Below are 22,462 nucleotides of genomic sequence, written 5' to 3' on the forward strand. Positions count from 1 at the left end.
ATAGCTTCTATATTCATTTTAAGAACAAATGAGGATGATAAGATAGACTTTTTTCAGGTTGTTCTGGTCAGAATGACTGCTTCTTTGTGAAAATGCTGGATACACTTACACGGATCTGCTTGGTCCTCACCCCATAGACAATGGGGTTGAAGCCAGGTGGAACTACAATGTACAGATTGGCGAGGAGGATGTGGACATAGCCAGGGATTTTGTTGTGTCCAAAGCGGTGGGTGAGGAAGGAGAAAAGGGCCAGGGTGAAGAAGGCCAGGATGACACAGATGTGGGAGATGCAAGTGTTTATGGCTTTGAGTCGTGCATCCTGGGAGGGGAGTCTGAAGACAGTGTAAAGAATTCTGATGTAGGAGAAGATGATCATCAGTATGTCCAAAAGAACAAAAAGGATGACACATAAACCATAAATGATGTTGAGTTTGATACTTGCACATGCCAAGCGGGCAATGCCCATGTGCTCACAATAGGTGTGGGGGATGATTCGGTGCCCGCAGTAGGGCAACCTCAATAGAAGAAACACCATCGGAATCAACAGGGAGAAATTTTTCAAGAGAGCTAACCCTAGGAATACCTTAATGGATTTATTGGTGAGGATGGTACAGTAGCGAAGAGGCTTGCATATGGCCACGTAACGGTCATAGCCCATGGCCACAAGCACCGTGCACTCCATGCCGGTGAACACGTGGATAAAGAACATCTGAGTGAGGCAGCCCCCAAAGCTGATCTCCTGCAGGTGGAGCCAGAAGATGCCCAGCATCTTAGGGATGGTGGCTGAGGACAAGCCCAGATCGACGGTGGCCAGAATGGCCAGGAAGTAGAACATGGGCTGGTGGAGGCTCTGCTTGGTCTTGATCACGAACAGGATGGTGCAGTTTCCCACGAGAGCAATCAGGTACATGGTACAGAAGACGAAACCCAGCCAGTTGTGTTCAGCTTCCAGCCCTGGTACCCCCAGCAGGAAGAAAGAGGAAGGGTGGAATTGGGTACCATTGTGATTTCTGTTGTCCATAGACATTACTGGAAGAAACTCTGTTCTCCTTGTTTCATTTAATGTGGGTTCTGGAGAGACCAAAATAAAATACATTATTGCTCTGCTATCCAAGTGGAATCCATTTGTTTTTCCCAGTAATCTCTGTCGTGGTTTTTCTTTAGGAAAGACACTACCTCAGTCGAGAAACCAATCACTCATAGAATCTTAACAATAGTGATGCTTGTCTTGACCGAGAATGAATCAGATAATATCATCTTTGTGGAATCCCCACTGAGTCACTCCATTATAATCCTTGCAGTGGTCTTGGTCCTGCAGGCTACATATAATTTTCCAATCAATCAATCATTTGATGAATCAATCAGTCAGCCAATCACCAGGGCCTTAATTGAGCACTTACTTCTGAGTGCAGAACACTGTACTAAATGCTTGGGAGAGTACAAAGTCTAAGATCAGGCTCAGAATGCAGTTACTGAAAGAAATAATCCCCTCTCTTTCCCTGCTCTGGAACCCAGACCCTCTCCAGAATTGGAATGAGTCCTGGACATCTTCAATTTCTGTCTGGATAATAGTTCTGGCCCCCAGGAGAGAGGGAAGAAATGAAATCAGCCATGCATTGGAATTTTGTTTCCCCTCGGCTCTGTTGCCAACAGGATTTTCTTTCTCTCGCCCCAGCACAGTGGCCCTGTATTATCGCTGCTGCTATCCCCACAGTGGGAAGCCATGTAAAGATGTCTGGGAGTAGATTCAGGATGAATTACATACGTGCATCCTCAAAATATTTCCCAGAGTGTCAAAATGGCCTTGAGTGGGTTGCCCCAAGGAGTGAGATATTGAAAGCACAATCTCAGACTTAAACAACCTCACATTATATAATACTAATGATAATAATAATAATAATAATAATAATAATAGGTGTGTGCGGCTTAGTGGATAGAGCACAGGCTTGGGAGTCAGAAGTACCTAGAATTAGAACCCATGTCCACCACATGTCTGCTGTGTGACCTTGGGTAAATCAGTTAACCTCTCTGGGCCTCAGTTAACTCATCTGTAAAATGGGGATTAAGAGTGTGAGCTCCATTTGGGACAGAGACTTTGTCCAATCTGATTAACTTGTACCTACCCCAGTGCTTAGCATAATGCTTAGTAGTCCTTAGCAAGTACCGTAACTATCATATTATCAATGTACTCAACCCTGGGGTAGGTACAAGCAAATCGGGTAGGACAGAACATTGCCCCACATGGGGCTCACAGTCTTAATCCCTTTTTACAAATGAGGTAATTTAGACCCAGAGAAGTTAAATTACTTTCCCATGGTCCCAAAGCAGACAAGAGGCAGAGGTGGAATTAGAACCCAGATCCTTCTGACTCCTAGGCTCATGATCTATCCACTAAGCAGCACTGCTTCTGTGTGACCCAGAATGTCACCAAGTAGGATGACCAGAAGAGTAGGCCATGACAGGAGAATCCCAGGTTTAAGTGCACAAATGTATATGAGGGCCAGGTTGCTCCAGGTAGAAGTTTATTGGGGAGACATTCAGGTATACCAGCACATTGTCAGGGAGTGAGATGTCTGACACCCTACCCAAGAGAGGAACAAATAGTTAGTGTGTCATATTTTGGAAAAATCGTCTTTAATTTGGCTGAAGATTGTGACAGGACACTCTGCTAAGTCTTACTACGCTATTGAGGAATACTATGGTGTGACACAAAATTGATAAGGTATTTGTTGTGTAAAATAACTCCATGTTCTGTACACACTACATATTCTTTCTTCTCCAGAGAAATCAACCAACCAAATCAATGGTATTACTGTGTGCAGAGCACTGTGCTTGGCAGAGTGCAATATAATAGAGTTGGTAGACACGATTCCTGTCCTCAAGGAACTTACAGTCTAGCAAAAGAGACATTCATTAAAGTAAATTACCAGTAGGGGAAGCAGCAGAGTATAAGGATATGTGCCTAAGTTGTGTGGGGGTAGGGTGAATATCAAAGTTCTTAGAAGGCACAGACCCAAGGGCCTAGGTGAAGCAGAAGGGGCAGAAGAGAGGAAGAATAGGGTGAGGAAATGAGAGGTTAATCCATGAAAGCTCAATGCAGAAAGGAGAGAGAAAAAGGTGGGGAGATATAAGATTTGGTTTTAAGAGGGATTTAAAGATGGGAATAGTGAAGATCTGTCAAACATGAAGGGGGAGGGGTTCCAGGTCAGGGGTCAGTGGTGAGACAAATGAGATGGAGGCACATGTTAGAAGAGCAACGTGAGTGAGTTGGGTTGGTTGTGATGGAAGAGGAGAGAGGTGATATAAGAGGAGGAGAGCTGATTGAGTGACTTAAAGTTGATGGTGAGGAATGAGAGCACTGAATTTATATAGAGTTCTACTTTTGCTGGACACAGAGGTAGTTGGAGAGATTTAGCTAGCTGGATAGATGGAACCCTAGACCTTATTTCACACTGCTCTATTCCAAGAGAGATTCTCCCTGTGGACAACTTATGCCCTGTATTGGGAAGCAGGAATATACAGCAGGTAACAAAGAAATGTAACCTTGGTTTACCACTGGACAAAATTTGAATTTTTGCAGATTGTTTATATTCATTCATTCATTCAGTCAGTCATATTTATTGAGCACTTACTGGGTGCAGAGCACTGTACTAAGCGCTTGGGAAGTACAAGTTGGCAACATTATAGAGATGGTCCCTACCCAACAGCCTAGAAGGGGGAGACAGACAACAACATAAAACAAGTAGACAGGTGTCAAAATCATGAGAATAATTATAATTATAGCTATATACACATCATTAATAAAATAGAGTAGTAAATATGTACAAGTAAAATAAATAAAGTAATAAATATATAAAAATATATACAAGTGCTATGGGGAGGGGAAGGGGGGAGGGCAGAGGGAGGGGGTGCAATGGGGAGGGGAGGAGGAGAGGGAAAAGGGGGCTGTGAACCCCTTATATGTGAACCATCTAATTTTTCTACACCCAATATGGACTCTACAAGCCATCTATTTTGACAAATTGTGACTACATCTATGCCGCTCTTCCAAGAGGCTTTGGGTTACACACTGGTGAAATTTATTTTGGGTGCAGAAAATGTAATAACAATAATTGTGGTATTTGTTAAATGCTTACTATGTGCCAAGAACTGTACTAAGCACTGGGGTAATTAAGCAATCAAGTAATCAGGTTGAACACAGTCTCTGCCTCAAAATGTAAATAGAAGGGAGAACAAGAATGTGAGCCCACTGTTGGGTAAGGACCATCTCTATACGTTGCCAACTTGTACTTCCCAAGCGCTTAGTACAGTGCTCTGCACACAGTAAGCGCTCAATAAATACGATTGAACAAGAATTCAATTCCCAATTTTCTGATGAGGAAACAGAGGCACTGAGAAATTAAGAACACAGTTTCTCTTGTTTTCACTAGGCCACACTACTTCTCTCTAGTTACTACTCTGCCCTATTAATGAATTTCATTCCATTGTGGTTTTGAACTTCTTTTTTTCCAGGAATCTTTCAAAGAGGTTCTGAACATACTTTCACCATCAGAGATGAGGTCCTTTATAGAAGAGAGAAACACCCCAAATCAGATGGTGTTCCTCCAGAAATCTTCCTCCAAAGAGGGAACCTAATGTTTGGACATCCATATGAGCTTTCTTCAACCAGTAGGACTGTCCCAGATCTCCAAGGGTGGAATGATAATCACCTTCTTTAAGAAGAAAGGTGAGAGAGCTGATAGGCATTTCTGAGGTATCTCACCATTCTGTATGGGATCCCAGGTAAACTCAATCAGGATCAAAGCCTAGTAGAGAAACAGCATGGCCTAGGGGATACAGCACGGGCCTGGGAGCCAGAAGGACCTGGGTTCTAATACAGGCTCTACCACTTGTCTACTGTGTGACCTTGGTCTTGTCACTTGACTTCTCTGTGCCTGTTACCTCATCTACAATATCGAGATTAAACTGTGAGCCCCATTTGGGACTTGGATTGTGTCCAACCTGAATAGCTTGTACCTAACACAGAGCGTAACACAGTGCCCAGAACATAGTAAGCCCTTAGCAGACATCATCATCATCATCATCAATCGTATTTATTGAGCGCTTACTATATGCAGAGCACTGTACTAAGCGCTTGGGAAGTACAAATTGGCAACATATAGAGACAGTCCCTACCCAACAGTGGGAATTGCATATCATATATTTACTACCTGAATTTCAATGGGGCTTCAGAACACAACACAGCTCAGCAGACATGATCTTTGAAGTATGAGAAATTCGGGGGACGTACAGCAAAGAACATCAAGAAGACCTATATTAGCTATATTTCTTGATCTTCTATAATGCATTTAACATCATCTGCATCGTTGGAGTCTGGCAACAACTCTGCAAATTAGGCTGCCCAGAAAGGTTCCTCAGATCATAAGGAAGCAGCATGGCCTATTGGAAAGAGCACAGGCCTGGGAGTCAGAGGACCTGGGTTCTAATCCCAGCTTCACCTCTAGTCTGTGGCATGATCTCCAGCAAATTACTTAATTTCTCTGTGCCTCAGTTACCTCTTCCGTTAAATGCGGATTAAGATTGTGAGCCCCAGCACTTAGTACAATGCTTGCCACATAGTAAGCACTTAACAAACACCGTTACAAAAAAGATCATAAGCTTAATCTATAAAAGCATGCATAAAAGCATTGCAGAACTACCTTGTAACCATTAGACTAGAGCAGGGAGGTGTGGACGGTTCAGACCTGTTCAGCATATCCATGCTGCAATGTTAGAGGGTGCAACAAGGGATCTGGAAACTGATAACAAAATGTGCCGCTGATCCTCTGGGCAATGCTTCCCACTCAACAGGCCATGAGCATCATAGAACGCTTATGACCTGCTGGAAGTTGGAAATGATATTTGAGAGGCACATACATGAGTTTTTTTAATAGTGTTTGTTAAATGCTTACTATGGGCCAAACACTGTACTAAGCACCAGGGTAGATACAAGCTAATTAGATTGGACACAGTCCATGTCCCACAGGGGGCTCCAGTTTCCATTTTACAGAAGTGAAATGACTTACTCAAGGTCCCACAGCAGACAAGTGTGATGGAACTGGGATTAGAACCCAGGACCTTCTGACTCCCAGGTCCATGCTTTATTCACTTAGCAACACCACCCCATCCCTCCAACGGGTACTTCCCAACTAGACTGTATCCATTAATCAGCTCCACCGCTACCACCGCTGCCACCCACCTGCTACCAACCCTCTCCCCTCCGAGAGATCCCCCCTCCCACCATGCACACTGGGGTCCAGACCCCAGAGGTTCAGCTCAGCCATAAGAAGGGACAATAAGCCTGAAAGAGAGCACCTCTTCCTTATCATATCATTCCATTAAACAGTTCAGCCCCACAATCACTAATCCATTCTGTTATTTCAATATCGCTGTATTTATCCACTTGGGTTTATTTTTTCCCTGTTTTAATTTTGGGGTATTCCTCAGTATAAGTCTGCTTCTCTTTATCAGGAATCATGTTTGAAACAAGTGTGAGATATGGTACTTTTCATAGAAGATTCACAGTTTGACCTGTCGGACAGAGCATAGGAATGAGAGTCAGGGGGCCTGGGTTATAATCCCAGCCCCACCACCACCACCACCACTTGTCTTTTGGGTGACCTTGGGCAAATCACTTAAATTCTCTGGGGTTCAGTTTACTCAAGCGAGTAAAATGGGGGTTAAATACCTGTTTTCCTTCCCCCTTTGACTTCAAACCTCATGGGTGACACGGACAATGTCTGATCTGATTTTACTGTATTAGCCCAAGGGTTTAGCACAGTATTCAGCACAAAGTAATCACTGGACAAATGTCACAAATATTATCATCATTATTAGATACTCAATAACTGCTGTTGATCTAAATGATAATCATGTCTATGAACTAATTTGAATCTGAGAAATCCTTGTCTTGTCTTATGCTGTTGAGTCATTTCTGACCCATAGTGATACCACGGACACATCTCTCCCATAACGCCCCGCTCTCCATCTGAATTTGTTCTGGTAGTGTATCCATAGGGTTTTCTTGGTAAAAATATGGAAATAGTTTCCATTGCCTCCTTCTGTACAGTAAACCTGAGTCTCCACCCTCAACTCTCTCCCATGCTGCTGCCACCCAGCACAGGTAAATTTTGACTTGGAGCAGATTGCCTTCCATTCACTAGCCACTGTCCAAGCTAGGAATGGAATGGGTAGTCCTCTGCTTGACTCTCCCTCCCATAGCTCAGATTGGTAGAGTCCTGGAAACTCTCCAGGTGTGACACTGAGAGGGGACAGATCCTACACAAAGCCAAAATTCTTCATTGCATATTCAAACTATAATATTGTTATTCCATTCTGTTATTTCAGAAAATCCTTACCTAACATGCATAGGTAGATAAGGAAGGAGAAAATGAAATCAAGAAATCTGGCATGAAATGGGACCTCAGGCTTGATTCCTAGGTTTTCAAAGTTGTGTTGTTGCCCTCTCTCATAAGGAATAATAATAATAATAATAATAATAATGACATTTATTAAGTGCTTTCTATGTGCAAAGCACTGTTCAAAGTGCTGCGAGTCTTAGAAAGGAAGTCCTTATGTCCTAAAAAAGGACATAAGGCAGTCTTATGATGCCTTACTCCACTTGACTTCTTATGGAGGGTGATCATTTATGAATCACATTCAACATCAAATTCATTCATTGATTCATTCATTGATTCATTCATTCATGGAATCATTTATTGAGCGCTTACTGTGTGCAGAGCACTGTACGAAGCGCTTGGGAAGTACAAGTCAAAAACATACCCAACAACGGGCTCACATGGTAGAGGCAATGTGGTCTGGTGGAAAGAGCACAAGACTGAGAATTAGGAGATGAGAATTCAATTCCCAGTTCTGCCACTGGCCTGATCTGTGAACTAGGGAAAGTCACAAAATCTTACCAAACTTCAGTTTCCTACCATATAAAATGGGGAGGGGATCAATCAATCAATCATATTTATTGAGCACTTACTGTGTGCAGAGCACTGTACTAAGTGCTTGGGAAGTACAAGTTGGCAACATATAGAGACAGTCCCTACCCAACAGTGGGCTCACAGTCTAGAAGGTATTCTAGGGGATATTTTGAAGCCCATGTGTGCAATCAAATAATCTCACATCTATCTCAGAGCTCAGTACTTCGTAAGGCACTTAGTAAATCCCATTATTATAAAAGACTCGCCAATGAAATTGTGGAATACAGACAAGTAGCAATAGGCAATGTTCATAGCAGCATAGCTTCCCTGGCAGTTCATGGAAAATAACTGGTCACCTAAGCAATTGATGAACTGAAATGTGTACATGAAAGCAGGGTGGACTCAACAAGTGTTTTCAAGATGAAGAATTACTTGTCTCAAGCAATGTGACATAGAAGTGGGAGATGATAGCCAGAGGAGTTGAGGCCATCAAGAAAGAGGTTGTTCTCAATGAATAAAAGGTTGGGGAAGGTTTAGGTTACCAAGAGGTAGATTAGAAAACATTGACAGATGCTGCATATGTTGAAGAGAAGAATAGATAAAACAGATAGGATCTTACTGGTAGTTCCATGAACTTCCAAAAAAAAGCATAAAACTGCTTTTCTCATTCTCCCCAACTCTCTTTCTCTATATCTATCTACCTATCTATTCCTCCCCTCCATCCCCTATTTCTCTTTCTTTCTTAGTAAATAAGCTCCATTAAAATACTCTTCAAGAATATTTCATTCTTCTACATAGCCCAATAAGCAGCGTGGCTTAGTGGAAATTCTAGTGGAATTCTATTTGCTCTGACGACTTGACAGCTTTACACATGTTTTGTTTTGTTGTCTGTCTCACCCTTCTAGACTGTGAGCCCATTATTGGATAGGGACCGTCTCTATATGTTGCCAACTTGTACTTCCCAAGTGCTTAGTACAGTGCTCTGCACACAGTAAGCACTCAATAAATATGATTGAATGAATGAATGAATGAAAGAGCATGGGCTTGTGAGTCAGAGATCATGGGTTCTAATGCCGGCTCTCCCACTTGTCAGCTGAGTGTCTTTCAGCAAGTCACTTAACTTCTCTGTGCCTCAGTTGCCTCATCTGTAAAATGGGGATTCAGAGTGTAAGCCCCATGTGAGACAACGTGATTACCTCATATCTACCCCAGAACTTAGAACAGTGCCTGGCAGATAGGAAGCACATAGGAAATGCCATTATTATTATTAAGAGCTCAGTATACTGCTCTGCACACATTAAGCACTCAATAAATGCAATTGAATGAATGAATGAATGAATGACCAGAGAGAGACGCTGTTCAAGTAAATGGCTCGTATAAAAGCAGAGCATTATATAAAGCAGGTATTAATTACAAAAATGTCAATGACCAGCCCACTGGCTTTACAGCAGCTGGAGCTTTGAGAATTGGGAGAGGTCATTTCTTTGTATCCCTAGAATCAGCTGCATCTCAAACCATTGGAAACCCCAGGATCCAGGAGCACACTGATTACACCCAAGATGTACACCCCTTTTTGTAATGATGCCCAAGTTTTCAGACAGAGCCATCCCACCCGCCAGGGCTACTTCTGCCCTGAATGAATTTCCCTGTGTTGCTCTCGCACTTGGAATTGCATCCTACAATTGTCCCAACCTCAGACCCACAGTACTTATGTGTATGTCTATAATTCATTTGTTTATAATAATCCCTGCATTCTGCTTTAGACTGCAAGGTCCAGGGATCGTGTCCATCAACTCTGTTATATAATGCTCTGCCAAGTGCTTAGTACAGTGCTCAATAGATATCACTGATTGCCTGATGAATGACAAAGACCCAGCGTTCTGGCTAAGAGGACCTTGTTCACTACAGGGGCATCATCCTCCTACCAAAAACCTTGAGAACCTCCCCTTTCAGGTGGTGGAGTGAAATAAAACCTAAATCAGTGTGGGCACCAGATTGATTGATGACCGAAAAGGCAGCAGCTCCCTGGGAGTCTTCCAAGGAGTCTGAATTGCCCTGTGCAATTGCCTAAACATCTTGGAGCCCTGAGTATACCTGATCTCAGGCTGACATCTTGGCATGCTCTCCTCTGAGATGTCTGCACAAGAGCCTCTGTGCTGCCTTGTGGGGTCGCACCATCCCAAGGCTGAGCTGGAGTTATCGCACCCATGCCCCCTCTGCACCCTCTCCTCAGCGCTTCACTGCCCTCTTGGAGTTGGAGCCCAGTGTCTCCTTTTTACTTCCTGGATGGGGTGTTGTGGTGATTCGCACCAGCAGAACTTCCTCCTCCCTTCTTCTCTTGGACAGTGTCTGTCTCTGCTAAACCCCATTTGGGTCACTGGGGTTCACCCGCCTCACCCTTCTTCTTCTCAGACCAGCCCAAGCGTACTCACGCATCTCTGCTGTGGCCCCAGCAATCTTCTTTTGGGGATGTGGCTGACCAGCCATGGGGCATCAGCTTGCATCTGATGTCTGTATGGCCCAGAGAAGGGAGGGATGTTTATTGCACCTGAGGCCCTTGGGAGCTGCCTCCCCTTGAGGGTCCCTAGAGCCTGGAACTCCCTGGTGAACCATTTCTAGGTTGGATTGACCTACTCTAACCCTTTCTCTTGCAATTTTCCTCCTTTGGATCCCTAAGAGGAGAGCCTGGATGCTTCTAGATACCCTGGAGAAACCTACATCTTGACTCTGTGGTTGCTGATGACTACCAGTCACACTCTCCTTCTGGGTTAATCCCTTATCTCCTGGGTGCTTGGATTCCTCATCCCTTTCTGGTTTAACAAATGCTGGGATGGAAATTGGGTCCAGGATCAGGAATAGAGAAAGCATGAAATGTAAGTTAATGAGAAGCCTCTGCTCTTGACTGGGCAGAGCTGAGAGAAAAGGCCCCCTCTGAAACTGGATGGACAGAGAAAACCATGTTAGATTCCCAAGACTGTGAAAATTGAGTTGAGTTTGGAGCCTTGGGTAGAGAAATATTGCTTTATGTACCTGGATTTTATTTTATTCTCCTTTTGGGTGTTGCTCATCTTACTTGGAATTTATACCATTTTCATTTTCTCAATGCTCATTGTTGATTAATACTTGCAGCTAATTTCAAGCCTATCTTTTGTTCAGGGAAAGTCCTTTATTGAATAAAAAAGAGATATCTATGTGTCTAGTATTCTGGTATCTGTGTCCTTCTTTAGGTCAAGGGTCAGAAATTTTGTAAGGCTGCTGTCTTTTCTACGACAGTACTGGGTTAGACAGCTGAATCCGAATTGATTCTGTAACTGGTTTTAGGATAAGTTATCAAGTTGCTCAGTACTGAAAGTAAATGACTTTCAATTTGGGGATTATCTTGGCAGGAAATAACTAATAAAGTAGGGTGAAATGTTTGGAGAGGTGAGTTACCAAAACTTTGGATGTGTTCAGTGTGAGGAAATTCTATGGCGCCGACTCAGGACTAAGAAAATGCTATCATCACAAATTTGATAAGAGATGGCTGGTCTACCACCTTCCTTCATGAAGGCCTTGCCATCATAGGTTTTTTCAGACACCTCTGATCCCCAGAAAGTACTTCACTACTTGCAGTGCCTTCATCAAATGCAAAAAATTACCATCTGGTGCCTGTCCCAAATTATATTATTAGCTTCTATTTGGATTATGGGACCTAGCAGGGAATGATCAGATGGACTTTCTTCTGGTTGTTCTGATCAGAATGACTGTTTCTTTGTGAAAATGCTGGATACACGTTCACTGATTTGCTTGGTCTTCACCCCGTAGATGATGGGGTTGAGGGCAGGTGGGACAACCACATACAGGTTGGCCAGGAGGATGTGGACATAGCCGGGGATTTTGTTGTGTCCAAAGCGGTGGGTGAGGAAGGAGAAGAGGGCCGGGGTGAAGAAGGCCAGGATGACACAGACGTGGGAGCCGCAGGTGCTCAAGGCTCTGAGCCGGGCATCTCGGGAGGGGAGTCTGAAGACAGTGTACAGAATCCTGATGTAGGAGATGGCGATCAGCAGTAGGTCCAAAAGAATAAGGCAGATGACACATAAACCATAAATGATGTCGAGTTTGATACTTGCACATGCCAACCGGGCAATGCCCATGTGCTCACAATAGGTATGGGGGATGATTCGGTGCCCACAGTAGGACAACCTCAAGAGAAAAAACACCATCGGAATCATCAGAGAGAAATTCCTCAAGACAGCTAACCCTAGAATGACCCTAATGGTTTTATTGGTGAGGATGGTGCAGTACTGAAGGGGCTTACAGATGGCCACGTAGCGGTCATAGCCCATGGACACGAGCACCGTGCTCTCCATGCCAGCAAACATGTGGATGAAGAACATCTGGGTGAGGCAGCCCCCAAAGCTGATCTTCTGCAGGCGGAGCCAGAAGATGCCCAGCATCTTGGGGATGGTCGCTGAGGACAAGCCCAGATCGATGGTGGCCAGCATGGCCAGGAAGTAGAACATGGGCTGGTGGAGGCTCCGCTCGATCTTGATCACAAACAGGATGATGCAATTCCCCATGAGCGCGATCAGGTACACAGCGCAGAAGGGAAAGCCCATCCAGAAGTGTGCAGCTTCCAGACCCGGCACTCCAAGGAGGAAGAAAGAAGAGGGGTGGGACTGGGTGTTGTTGTGATTGCTGTTGGCCATGGGGATTAGTGGAAGAGACCACTCCTCCTTATTTCACTTATCATGGTTTCTGGAGAGACCTAAAGAAAATACATTACTGCTTGCCTATGCAAGTAGAATCCATTTGTTTTTCCCAGTAATATTTTTCTTGGTTTCTCTTTAGAAAAGATGCTACATCAGTCCAGAAATAAATCCTTCATAGAACTATAACAATAATGATGCTTGGTCGAGAATGGAACAGATGACATCATCTTTGTGGATTCTCCACTGAGTCACTCCATCATGATCCTTGCTGCGATCCTGGGCCTGCAGACCAAATAGGGTTTTCCAGTCAGTGAATTAATGAGTCAGTCAGTCAGTCAGTCATTAGTGGTATTAATTGAGCACTTACTGAGTGCAGAACACTGTACTAAATGCTTGGGAGAGTACAAAGTCCAAAGTCTAAGCTCAGAGTGCAGTCACTGAAAGAAATGATATCCTCTCTGCCCCCCTTCTGGAACCCAGATTCTCTCCAAAATTGAAACAAGTCCTGGACAAAGCAGCGTGACTTAATTGAAAGTGCAAGGGCTTGGGAGTCAGAGGTCATGGGTTCTAATCCCTACTCCACCATTTCTTAGCTGCATGACTTTGGGCAAGTCACTTCACTTCTCTGTGCCTCAGTTACCTCATCTGTAAAATGGGGATTAGAACTGTGAGCCCCACATGGGACAATCTGATTACCTTGTATCTGCCTCAGCATTTAGAACAGCACTTGGCATACAGTAGCTGCTTAACCAACCAATACCATTACTATTATTGTTATTATAATTATTTTCATTAGTATAATCATTACCTGGCTAATCCTAGGAAAGAGGGAAGAACTGATATCAGCCATGAATAAGAATTGCATTTCTCCACAACTCTGATGCCAACAGATTTTTCCATCCCTTGCTTCAGGTTGGCAGCCCTGAACTATCACTGGTTCTGTCCCCACAGTGGAAAACTATGTAAAGATGACTGGGTGTATTATTACTATTGTTATTATTATTTATTATTGCATTTGTTAAGTGTTTACTTTGGTCCAGGGACTGTACTATCTGCTGGGGCAAATACAAGCACATCAGGTTGGACACAGTCCCTGTCCCACGTGGGGCTCACAGTCTTAATCCTCATTTTACATATGAATAAACTGAGGTATGGAGTAATGAAGTTACTTGCCCAAGGTCACACAGCAGATAAGTGGTGGATCTGGGATGAGAACTCATGACCTTCTGACTCCTAGGCTTGTGCTCTATCCATTACATCATTGTGCGTCTATAGTATAGTACAGTAGAATCAGGATGAATCACATAAGTGCAGCCTCACAATATATCCCAGAGTGTCACCCAGTTGGATGCCAAGGAGAAAATTTATCAGGGAGACATCTATATGTACCAGCACATTGTTAGGGAGTGAGATGGCTGCCAACCTTACCCCAAGAGAGGAACGAAGAGACAGTATGCCATATTATGGAAAAATAGTCTTAATTTGGCTGAATGTTGTGACAGGACACTCTGCTAAGTCCTACTACACTGTAGAGGGATTCTTTGGTGAGACATGAAATGATAAGCTTATTCATGTAAACAACTCCATGTTCTGGACACACTATATATTTTTTGTTCTCCAGAGAAATCAGTCAAATCAATGGTATTCATTGAATGTTTACTATGGACAGAGCACTGTACTAAGCACTTGATAGATATAATAAAGTTTATGATAATAATAATGGCATTTATTAAGCGCTTACTATGTGCAAAGCACTGTTCTGAGCGCTGGAAGCACTGTTCTAAGCACTGGTACTGTTCTAAGCAAAATGATTCCTGCCCTCAAGGAGTTTACAATCTATCAAGGGAAACAATCATCAAAGTAAATTACCCATAGGGGAATAATAATCATAATAATAATAATAATAAATAATATGTATGGCATTTAGTAAATGCTTACCATGTGCCAAGCACTCTTCTAAGCACTGGAGTAGATACAAGAACCAGAGTATAAGGATATTTGCCTAAACTGTGTGGGGTTGGGGTGACTATCCAAGTTCCTAGAAGGTACAGACCCAAGAGCCTAAGCGATATAGAAGGGGCAATGCAGAAAGGAGGGAGAATAGGGTGGGGAGATAAGAGGTTAATCTGGGAAGGCTTCCTGGAGGAGATATGGTTTTAAGAGAGATTTGAATATTGGAAGAGTGGCAGTCTGTCAAATAGGAAACTTCTATCTACCCCAGAGCTTAGTACAGTGCCTAGCACATAGTAAGAGCTTAACAAATATCATTTTAAAATTTGCATATCATGTACTTACTATGTGATCTTCAATGGGGCTTCAAAACACAACACAGCTCAGCAAACACAATCTCTGTAGGATGAGAAATTCAGTGGACATACAGGGAGCAACATCAAAAAGACCTCTATTAGCTATATTTATGAATCTTCCAAGTGCATTTAACATTATCTGCATCACTGGAGTCACTTGTAGGTTGCTAGACAGAGGTAAACTTGTCAATGAACTTGTGAAATACATCAGCTAGTATTAGGCAGTGTTCAGAGCAGCACCGTTTCCTCAAAAGGTCATGGATAATAGCATGTCACCCAAGTAATGCTTGAATGATGAACTGTAATGTGCACATGGAAACAGGATGGATTTAACAAGTATTTTAAAGATGAAGAATAACTAGTCTCAAACTATAGAAGAAGCATGGTGTAGAGAAGCAGTCAGGTGTAGTGGATAGAGCATGGGCCTTGGAGTCAGAAGGTAATGGGTTCAAATCCCTGCTCCACCACTTGTCTGCTGTGTTATCTTGGGCAAGTCACTTCACTTCCCTGGGCCTTGGTTACCTCAACCTTAAAATGGGGATGGACACTGTGAGCCCCATGAGGGACAGGGACTGTGTCCAACCCAATTGGCTTGTACCTACCTCAGCACTTAGTACAGTGCCTGGTAAAAAGTTAGCACATAACAAATACCATTATTATTATTAATAATAAACTATGTGACATGGAGATGGGAGATGACCGCTAGAGAAGCTGAGGCCATCAGGAAGGGGGTTCTCCTCAATAAATAAAGGTTTGAGGAAGATCAGGATAAGGAGAGGTAGATTAGAAAACTTTGACAGCTGCTACCATTGGTAAAGAGAAGAATAAATAAAATGGAGAGGATTTTACTACCAGTTCCATCATTTTCTCAGAAAAGCATAAAACTGTTTTTCTCTCCCAATGTCCCTTTATTAATGTATTTATCTGCTTATTTATGTTTCTTATTCTTTCTCCACCCTTTTGCCTATTTCTCTTTCTCTCTTTGTAAATAAGCCCCATTGAAATATTATTCAAGATACTATTCTCCATAGCCAAATCAAAGGGCCAGATATAGACATGCTTCAAACCCACAGGCCCGGTATAAAAGCTGTTGGGCCATGCACTGCACAAAGTAGATGCTAATTACAAAAATGTCGATGACCCAGTCTTTACAACAGCTGGAGCTCTGAAAATTGGAAGAGGTCAGATCTTTGTTTCTACTGTTTCCCTTTCTTCCTTTCTAATCTTGTCTTTTCTTCTCCCTAGAATTACCTGGATCCCAGACCTCTGGAAACCCCAGTTACCAGGAGCACACTCACTCAAGATTTATGCCCCTTTTTCAAACTGACGCCTAAGCTCTCAGACTGAGCCATCCCACCTGCCCTGCTACTTCTATCCCTGAATGAATTTCCATGCATCACACTTGCACTTAGATTTACACCCTTTATTTATCCCACCCACAGCCCCACAGCACTTTTCTACATATTCATAATGTATTTATTTACATTAAATGAATAATATTTATTTAGACTTTTAGACTATAAGTTCCTTGTGGTCGTGGAACATGTCTACTGATTCTGTTATAACGTGTTGTCCTGAGTGCTTAGTACATGCTCTGTGCACAGAAAGTGCTCAATAGATACCACTGATTGACTGATGAATGACTGATCCAGGACTATGAAGAACTTATTCACCAATGGTGCATCACCACCAGCCCAAAATATTGAGCATCTCTCCTGGCAAGCAATGGGAATCAAATCTAAATCAGTGTGGGAACCAGAATGATTGATGGCTGAAGAGTCAGCCACTCTTTGGGAGTCAGAACTGCCCTATGTAATAGTATCCACGTTGCCTATATGCCCCTGTACCTGGAGTACACATTACCTCACACTGACACATTGACATTTTCTCTTCTGAGATGCCTGGAGAAGACTCTCTGTGCTGCCTTGGAGGGTTGCACTGTCTCCCGCCCATCACTAAGGCAGAGCTGGAGATACTTCACCTCTGCCCTCTCTGCATCCTCTGCTCATCACTCCTCTTGGAGCTGTTGCCCAGTGTTTCCTTTGTACGGTCATGATGAGGTGTTGTGGTGCTTGGCATCATTAGAATTGCTTGCTTTCTCCTTCCCTCAGCCAGTGTCTGTCTCTGCAGTTAACCCTTCTTGTTCCCAGCCCAGCCCAAGCAGACTCACGTGTCTTTGCTGCCACCCCGGCAATCCTCTGGCAAGGATGGGGCTCTCCAGCCAAGGAGCATCAGTCTGAATATTATGCCTCTACGACCCAGAGAAGGGAAGGATGTTTATTGTCCCGGAACCCCTTGGGAGCTGCCTCCCCTGAGGGCTCCCTGAAACCCGCAACAGCAGGGTGGAAAAGTCCCTGGATCCCTAACCCCAATCCTCTGAATCAGTGAGCCATCTCTTGGTTGGATTGACCTCCCCTGACCTTTTCCCTTGTGACCAGCCTCCCCTGGATCCCTACAAGGAGAGCCTGGCTGCTCCCAGAGACCCTGAAAAAACCTACTTCTTGACTCTTTGGCTACTGGTGACTCCCAATCACCCTGCTCCTTCTGGGTTTATCTCTTTATCTCCTGGGTGCTATGTTTCCTCATCTCTTTCCATTTTAACCCTTTATATGGGTGGTCTTCTGAGTAACACCTTCCCTTCTGGATCCTGGTCTTGTCTCCCATTAAGCCAGGCCCAGCTGATGGAAAAGGAGAATATCCTGGGGGATGTCAGGTGCCTGCATTGCTTTGTGTACATATCACAGAATGTTGCATCTTTCCTGATGTGTCTGATTCTAGTCCTTTCTCCCCACACTTGGACTGTGAGCCTCCTGGAAAACAGGGACCAAATCTAATTCCAACTTGTGAATTCTTACCAATTGCTTAGTAAAGTGCTTAGTAAACACTTACTAGTGTGACAACTACTAGTACTACTACACCCGGTGGCCTTCTTGACTGAGAGGGCCTTAAATGCAGGTCAGGTACTGACAACTAATTCCTACCACCCTCCATCCGTTTACTTGTTTTTATGTGTATATATCAATAATTCTACTTATTTATATTAACACCTGTTTACTCGTTTTGATGTCTGTCTCCCTGCCTCTAGACTGTAAGCCCAGTGTGGGCAGGGATTGTCTCCCTTAATTGCTGAATGGTACTTTCCAAGCTCGTAGTACAGTGTTCTTTACACAGTAAGCACTCAATAAAAACGATTGAATGAATGAGTGAACCTAAAGATTTAAGAGGCTATCAGCTTATTTATTTCACATATGTATTCATTTTTTGCTTCCTTTCAAAGTCAAAACTCATCCATGCTGGGCAGCTGCAGAATGGGAGAGAGTCGAGGGTGGAGACTTGAGTTCACTGCGTGGAGGGCAGCAATGGCAAACTACTTCCGTATTTTTATTTTTACCCAGAAAACTCTATGGATACACTACCAGAACGATTGCAGATAGAGACAAGTGCGTTCTGGGAGAGATGTGTCTGTGGTGTCACTACGGGTTGGAAATGACTCGACGGCATAAGACAAGACAAGAAAATTTAGAACTATATTTCCCTCTTGTTCCCACTACATGATATGATATCAGTGTATGCTTGGCTCCCCCATTTGATTGTCAGGTCCTCAAAGACAGTGTCCATACCTTCTATATGCTCCCAAGCAAGTGATATGTACACTGTTGATGGTGGTGATGATGATGAGAGAGAAGGTGCATGGCATAGTGGGCAAAGCATGAGCCTGGGTGTCAGAGCTAATCCTGGCTCCATATTATTCTTATCATTATTATTGTTATCTTTATTAAGCACTTACTATAAGTCAAGTACTGGTCTAAGAGCTGGGTTGATGTAAGTTAGGTTGGACAAGGTACATGTTCCATATGGGGTTCAAAGTCTAAGTAGGAGAGAGAACAGGTATTGAATCCCCATTTTTTAGAATTGAAGAAACTAAGGCACAGAGACATTAAGTGACTTGCCCAAGGTCACACAGCAAGCCACTGACAGAGCTGATTATTAGAAACCAGGTCATCTGCCTCCTGCATGACTTCTGGCAAGCCACTCCCCTTCTTGCTTTGATTTCCTCCTCCGTAAAATGGGGAATGAGTACCAGCTCTCCATCTCATAAAGTAACGAGTCCCATGTGGGATAGAGACTGTGTCCAACTTGATTATCTTAGAACAGTATTTAGCACAAAGTAATCACTCAACCATAAAAAGCATCATTATCATTAAGAAATCAAGGCCCACTTGGGCAGGGGGTTTGGTGAACACAATTCTTTTCTCAGAGCCTAAGAGAGCAATGGCAAAGTAACTTCCCAGGCAAGAAGGGGAGAAAAGCCATTCCTTGATTCCAGTTCTCCAACCAGTTGTCCTCCCTGCCAGGACAAAGCTGCTCATGGTGCTGTTAGAATCCATTCAGATCTCTTCTGGATTTGCTGAATTCTAACCTGCTTTCTCAATGTTTTAATTTTTAATCTAATTGTCCCCTAACAGAACAGTTAGAACATTTCCAGTTCTTTCCATAAAGATCTCCAGAGATAGACCCGCACATCACTTCACTTGATGTTGATCTGCTAGGAGGAAAACCACAAACCAGACAAAACTAGGCAGGCATAATAAAAATAACTGTGGTATTTGTTAACCATTTACTATGTGCCAGGCACTGCACTATGCTCTGGGGTGGGACACAGTGCCTATCCCACGCGGGGCTCACAGTCTCAATCCTGATTTTACAGATGAGGTACCTGAGGTTCAGAGAAGTGAAGTGACTTGCCCAAGAGCATACAGCAGACAAATGGTAGAGCCAGGATTAGAAACTATAATCTACTTTCTTCTGACTCCCAGGACTGTGCTTTATCCATTAAGCTATGCTGCAGGTCTGCTTCACACCTTGGCAGGTGATTCTCTTTCCTTTTGCCAAAAAAGGTGCACGTTGAGTGTGGGCACGTTGACTCATGGACAAAGAGTGGCCCCATGGAAGCTCCTCATTCCCCTGACCTTATTGACTGTGCTTCTCTGGACCTTCCCCACCTCCAGTTTTTCATACCTAAACCATTAACCATAATGACACATTGTATTTCTGGTGGGACTCCTTTAATTCATTCTATCGTATTTATATTTTCAACTCCCAGTTTAGCGTACAAGGGGAGAGGGAGAGAGGGCCCTCTCACAGGAGGGCAGGGCTGAGAACACTTCAATCAATTTCAGAAATGCAGGAGGGTTTAACACTGCGTGTATTTGAGGACAAGGAATTGCAGGGGTTCCTATTCATCGAAATGTTTCCTCCCTCATTTAGTCCATTCCTCTGCCTCTCGATCATCCCTCAACCAGGACAGAAGGGTCTGTCCTTTCTCTAAAGACTTTGTGGAAAATAGATTCTAATTAGTAATTTTAGCTCTGTAATTTACTCGCCTGCGCAGGGTCTCAGTTCTGAAGTCTTCTACACTGTGAGCCTACTGTTGGGTAGGTACTGTCTCTATATGTTGCTAACTTGTACTTCCCAAGTGCTTAGTACAGTGCTCTGCACACAGTAAGCACTCAATAAATACGATTGATTGATTGACTGAAGTCTCAGGGCTGAACGTCGTCATCGTTCCCTGCTACAGGGACCTCCATCATAAGCAGTCATGCATGCCCATGTTTATCTGTCTCTGTGTTAAGATTATTCATGGTTAGGAACTTCTTCCTTACATATCATCTGTCTCACCACTGACCGTTTTCCCACATTCTCCTTTTGGCCTGGAACACCGTCCTCCTCCATTTACAGCAGACTGCCACTCTCCCCATCTTCAAAACCTTATTAAGGTCACATTTCCTCCAAGAGGCCTTCCGCAATTATTTAAGTCCTCTTTCCTGGCCTCCTTTACTCTTCAGCACTTGCTGTTCAGCCCAACCCCAGCCCCAGAGTACTTACCTACACAGTGGTAATTTGTTTACATTAATATTTGTCTCCCTTTCTAGACTGTAAAGTCGTTGTGGGGACTTACTAAAAGCCTATTGTTGGGAAAGCTCTGTACCAAGAATGTGTCATGTGCAGAGTGCTGTATTGAGCACTACTGTGTGCACAGGTCTCTGGTGGATGACCATTCAAACAGCAGAATGTATTGAATGTGCAGAAAAAGCAAAGCATTGTTTTGAACCATTTTGGGGAGTATGACAGAAGCAAGAAACACATTTCCTGACCTCAAGAAGCTTACAGTGCAATGACCTAGACAGACAGATAAAAAGTATTTACAAATAGTGGAATCAGGAGGAAGAACAGAGAACTTATAGGAAATAATACTAATATATCAGGATGAGATGGCTGAATAAAAAATGATATAGTTATCAATAGCGAGATTCCAAACTATGATGTGGATACCTACAATATAACATACACCGGAAACTTTTTTATGTATCTAAGCAAAATATTTTCCTACAGCTCTACATTTGGTTTAAGCCATAGGTAGATAAAGAGAAAATGGCAGAGATACTGGGAAGCAGCATGACCTAGTTGAAAAAGCACAGGACTGGGCATCAAGAGAGTCTTGATTGGGTATCAAGAGTCTTACAGTAAGCACTAAACAAATGCTACAAGTATTTATTATTTGTAAGATTGTGTCTACTCATTCTATTGTACTTTCTCAAGTGCTTAGTACAGTGTTCTGCACAGAACAAGCACTCAGTAATTACAACTGCTAGACTGAATTGGGACTTGTTCCTAAGACAAAGGTTTTTTACATTATTCAAGAGTTCAAGGCTCTTTAAAACTTTATAATAAATCTAAGTATTATCCCTAGAACTTTCATTGTGCATAAATATCTCTTCAAATAGTCACCCCGGTGATCTTAAATTATCCCAGAAAATTTCCATGGACTAGAGGTTTCTTCTACCAGAAGGTTCTCCTGATCAATTCCCAACACTCCAAGGGTGAATCAACCTAACAGCCAACTCTAGCACTTCTGCATTTGAACCCATCTTCAGCACAGTTATGCCTGTCGTGTGACCTTATGGAGGTCATTTAACTTCTCTGTGCCTCAGTTTCCTCATCTATAAAACAGGAATTCAATATCTGTTCTCCCTCCTACCTAGACTGAGAGTTCCCTGTGGGACAGGGAGTGCTTCTTTTATGGTACATGTTAAACACTGCTCTAAGCACTGTGGTAGTTACAAGTAAATTAAGTCTGACACATACCCTGTCCTGCATGGGGCTCACACTCTTAAGTGGGAGGGAAAACAGGTCTTGAATCCTGATTTTAAGTTAAGGAAACTGAAGCACAGACAGGTGATTTGCCCAAGGTCACACAACAAGCAATTGGCAAAGGTATTGGCAGAGCTGGGATTAGAACATAGGTCCTCTGATTCCCAGGTCCGTCTCTTTCCACTAGGCCATGCTACTTCTCAGAGTGTCCACTCTGATTATCTGATATCCACCCCAGCATTTGGTATAGTGTTTGGCATACAGTGAACACTCAATAAATACCATTATCACCATCATCATCATTATTCTGATTTATTCTGCTATTTTAACCTGGCATATCAAT

The 22,462-nt window shown here is 43.2% G+C and overlaps 2 protein-coding genes and 1 non-coding gene across 3 annotated transcripts; all 3 read right to left on the reverse strand.

Annotated features, from left to right (window-relative positions):
* Positions 1-67: 67 nt before the first annotated feature.
* Positions 68-1,027, reverse strand: LOC119942740 (olfactory receptor 52E8-like). Its single transcript, XM_038763660.1, has one exon. It carries the CDS (start codon positions 1,025-1,027, stop codon positions 68-70), a length of 960 nt encoding a protein of 319 aa, XP_038619588.1.
* Positions 1,028-7,172: 6,145 nt separating this feature from the next.
* LOC119924970 lies at positions 7,173-7,310 on the reverse strand. The gene has a single exon (XR_005449645.1). It is a non-coding gene; the product is annotated as a small nucleolar RNA SNORA7 (small nucleolar RNA).
* A 4,394-nt stretch (positions 7,311-11,704) lies between these two features.
* On the reverse strand, positions 11,705-12,658 carry LOC119949341 (olfactory receptor 52E8-like). Its single transcript, XM_038771044.1, has one exon. The coding sequence runs from the start codon at positions 12,656-12,658 to the stop codon at positions 11,705-11,707; it is 954 nt and encodes a 317-aa protein (XP_038626972.1).
* Between the last annotated feature and the right edge of the window lie 9,804 nt (positions 12,659-22,462).

Source organism: Tachyglossus aculeatus, chromosome 2 (genome assembly GCF_015852505.1).
Source record: "Tachyglossus aculeatus isolate mTacAcu1 chromosome 2, mTacAcu1.pri, whole genome shotgun sequence".
Taxonomy (NCBI): Eukaryota; Metazoa; Chordata; class Mammalia; order Monotremata; family Tachyglossidae; genus Tachyglossus; species Tachyglossus aculeatus.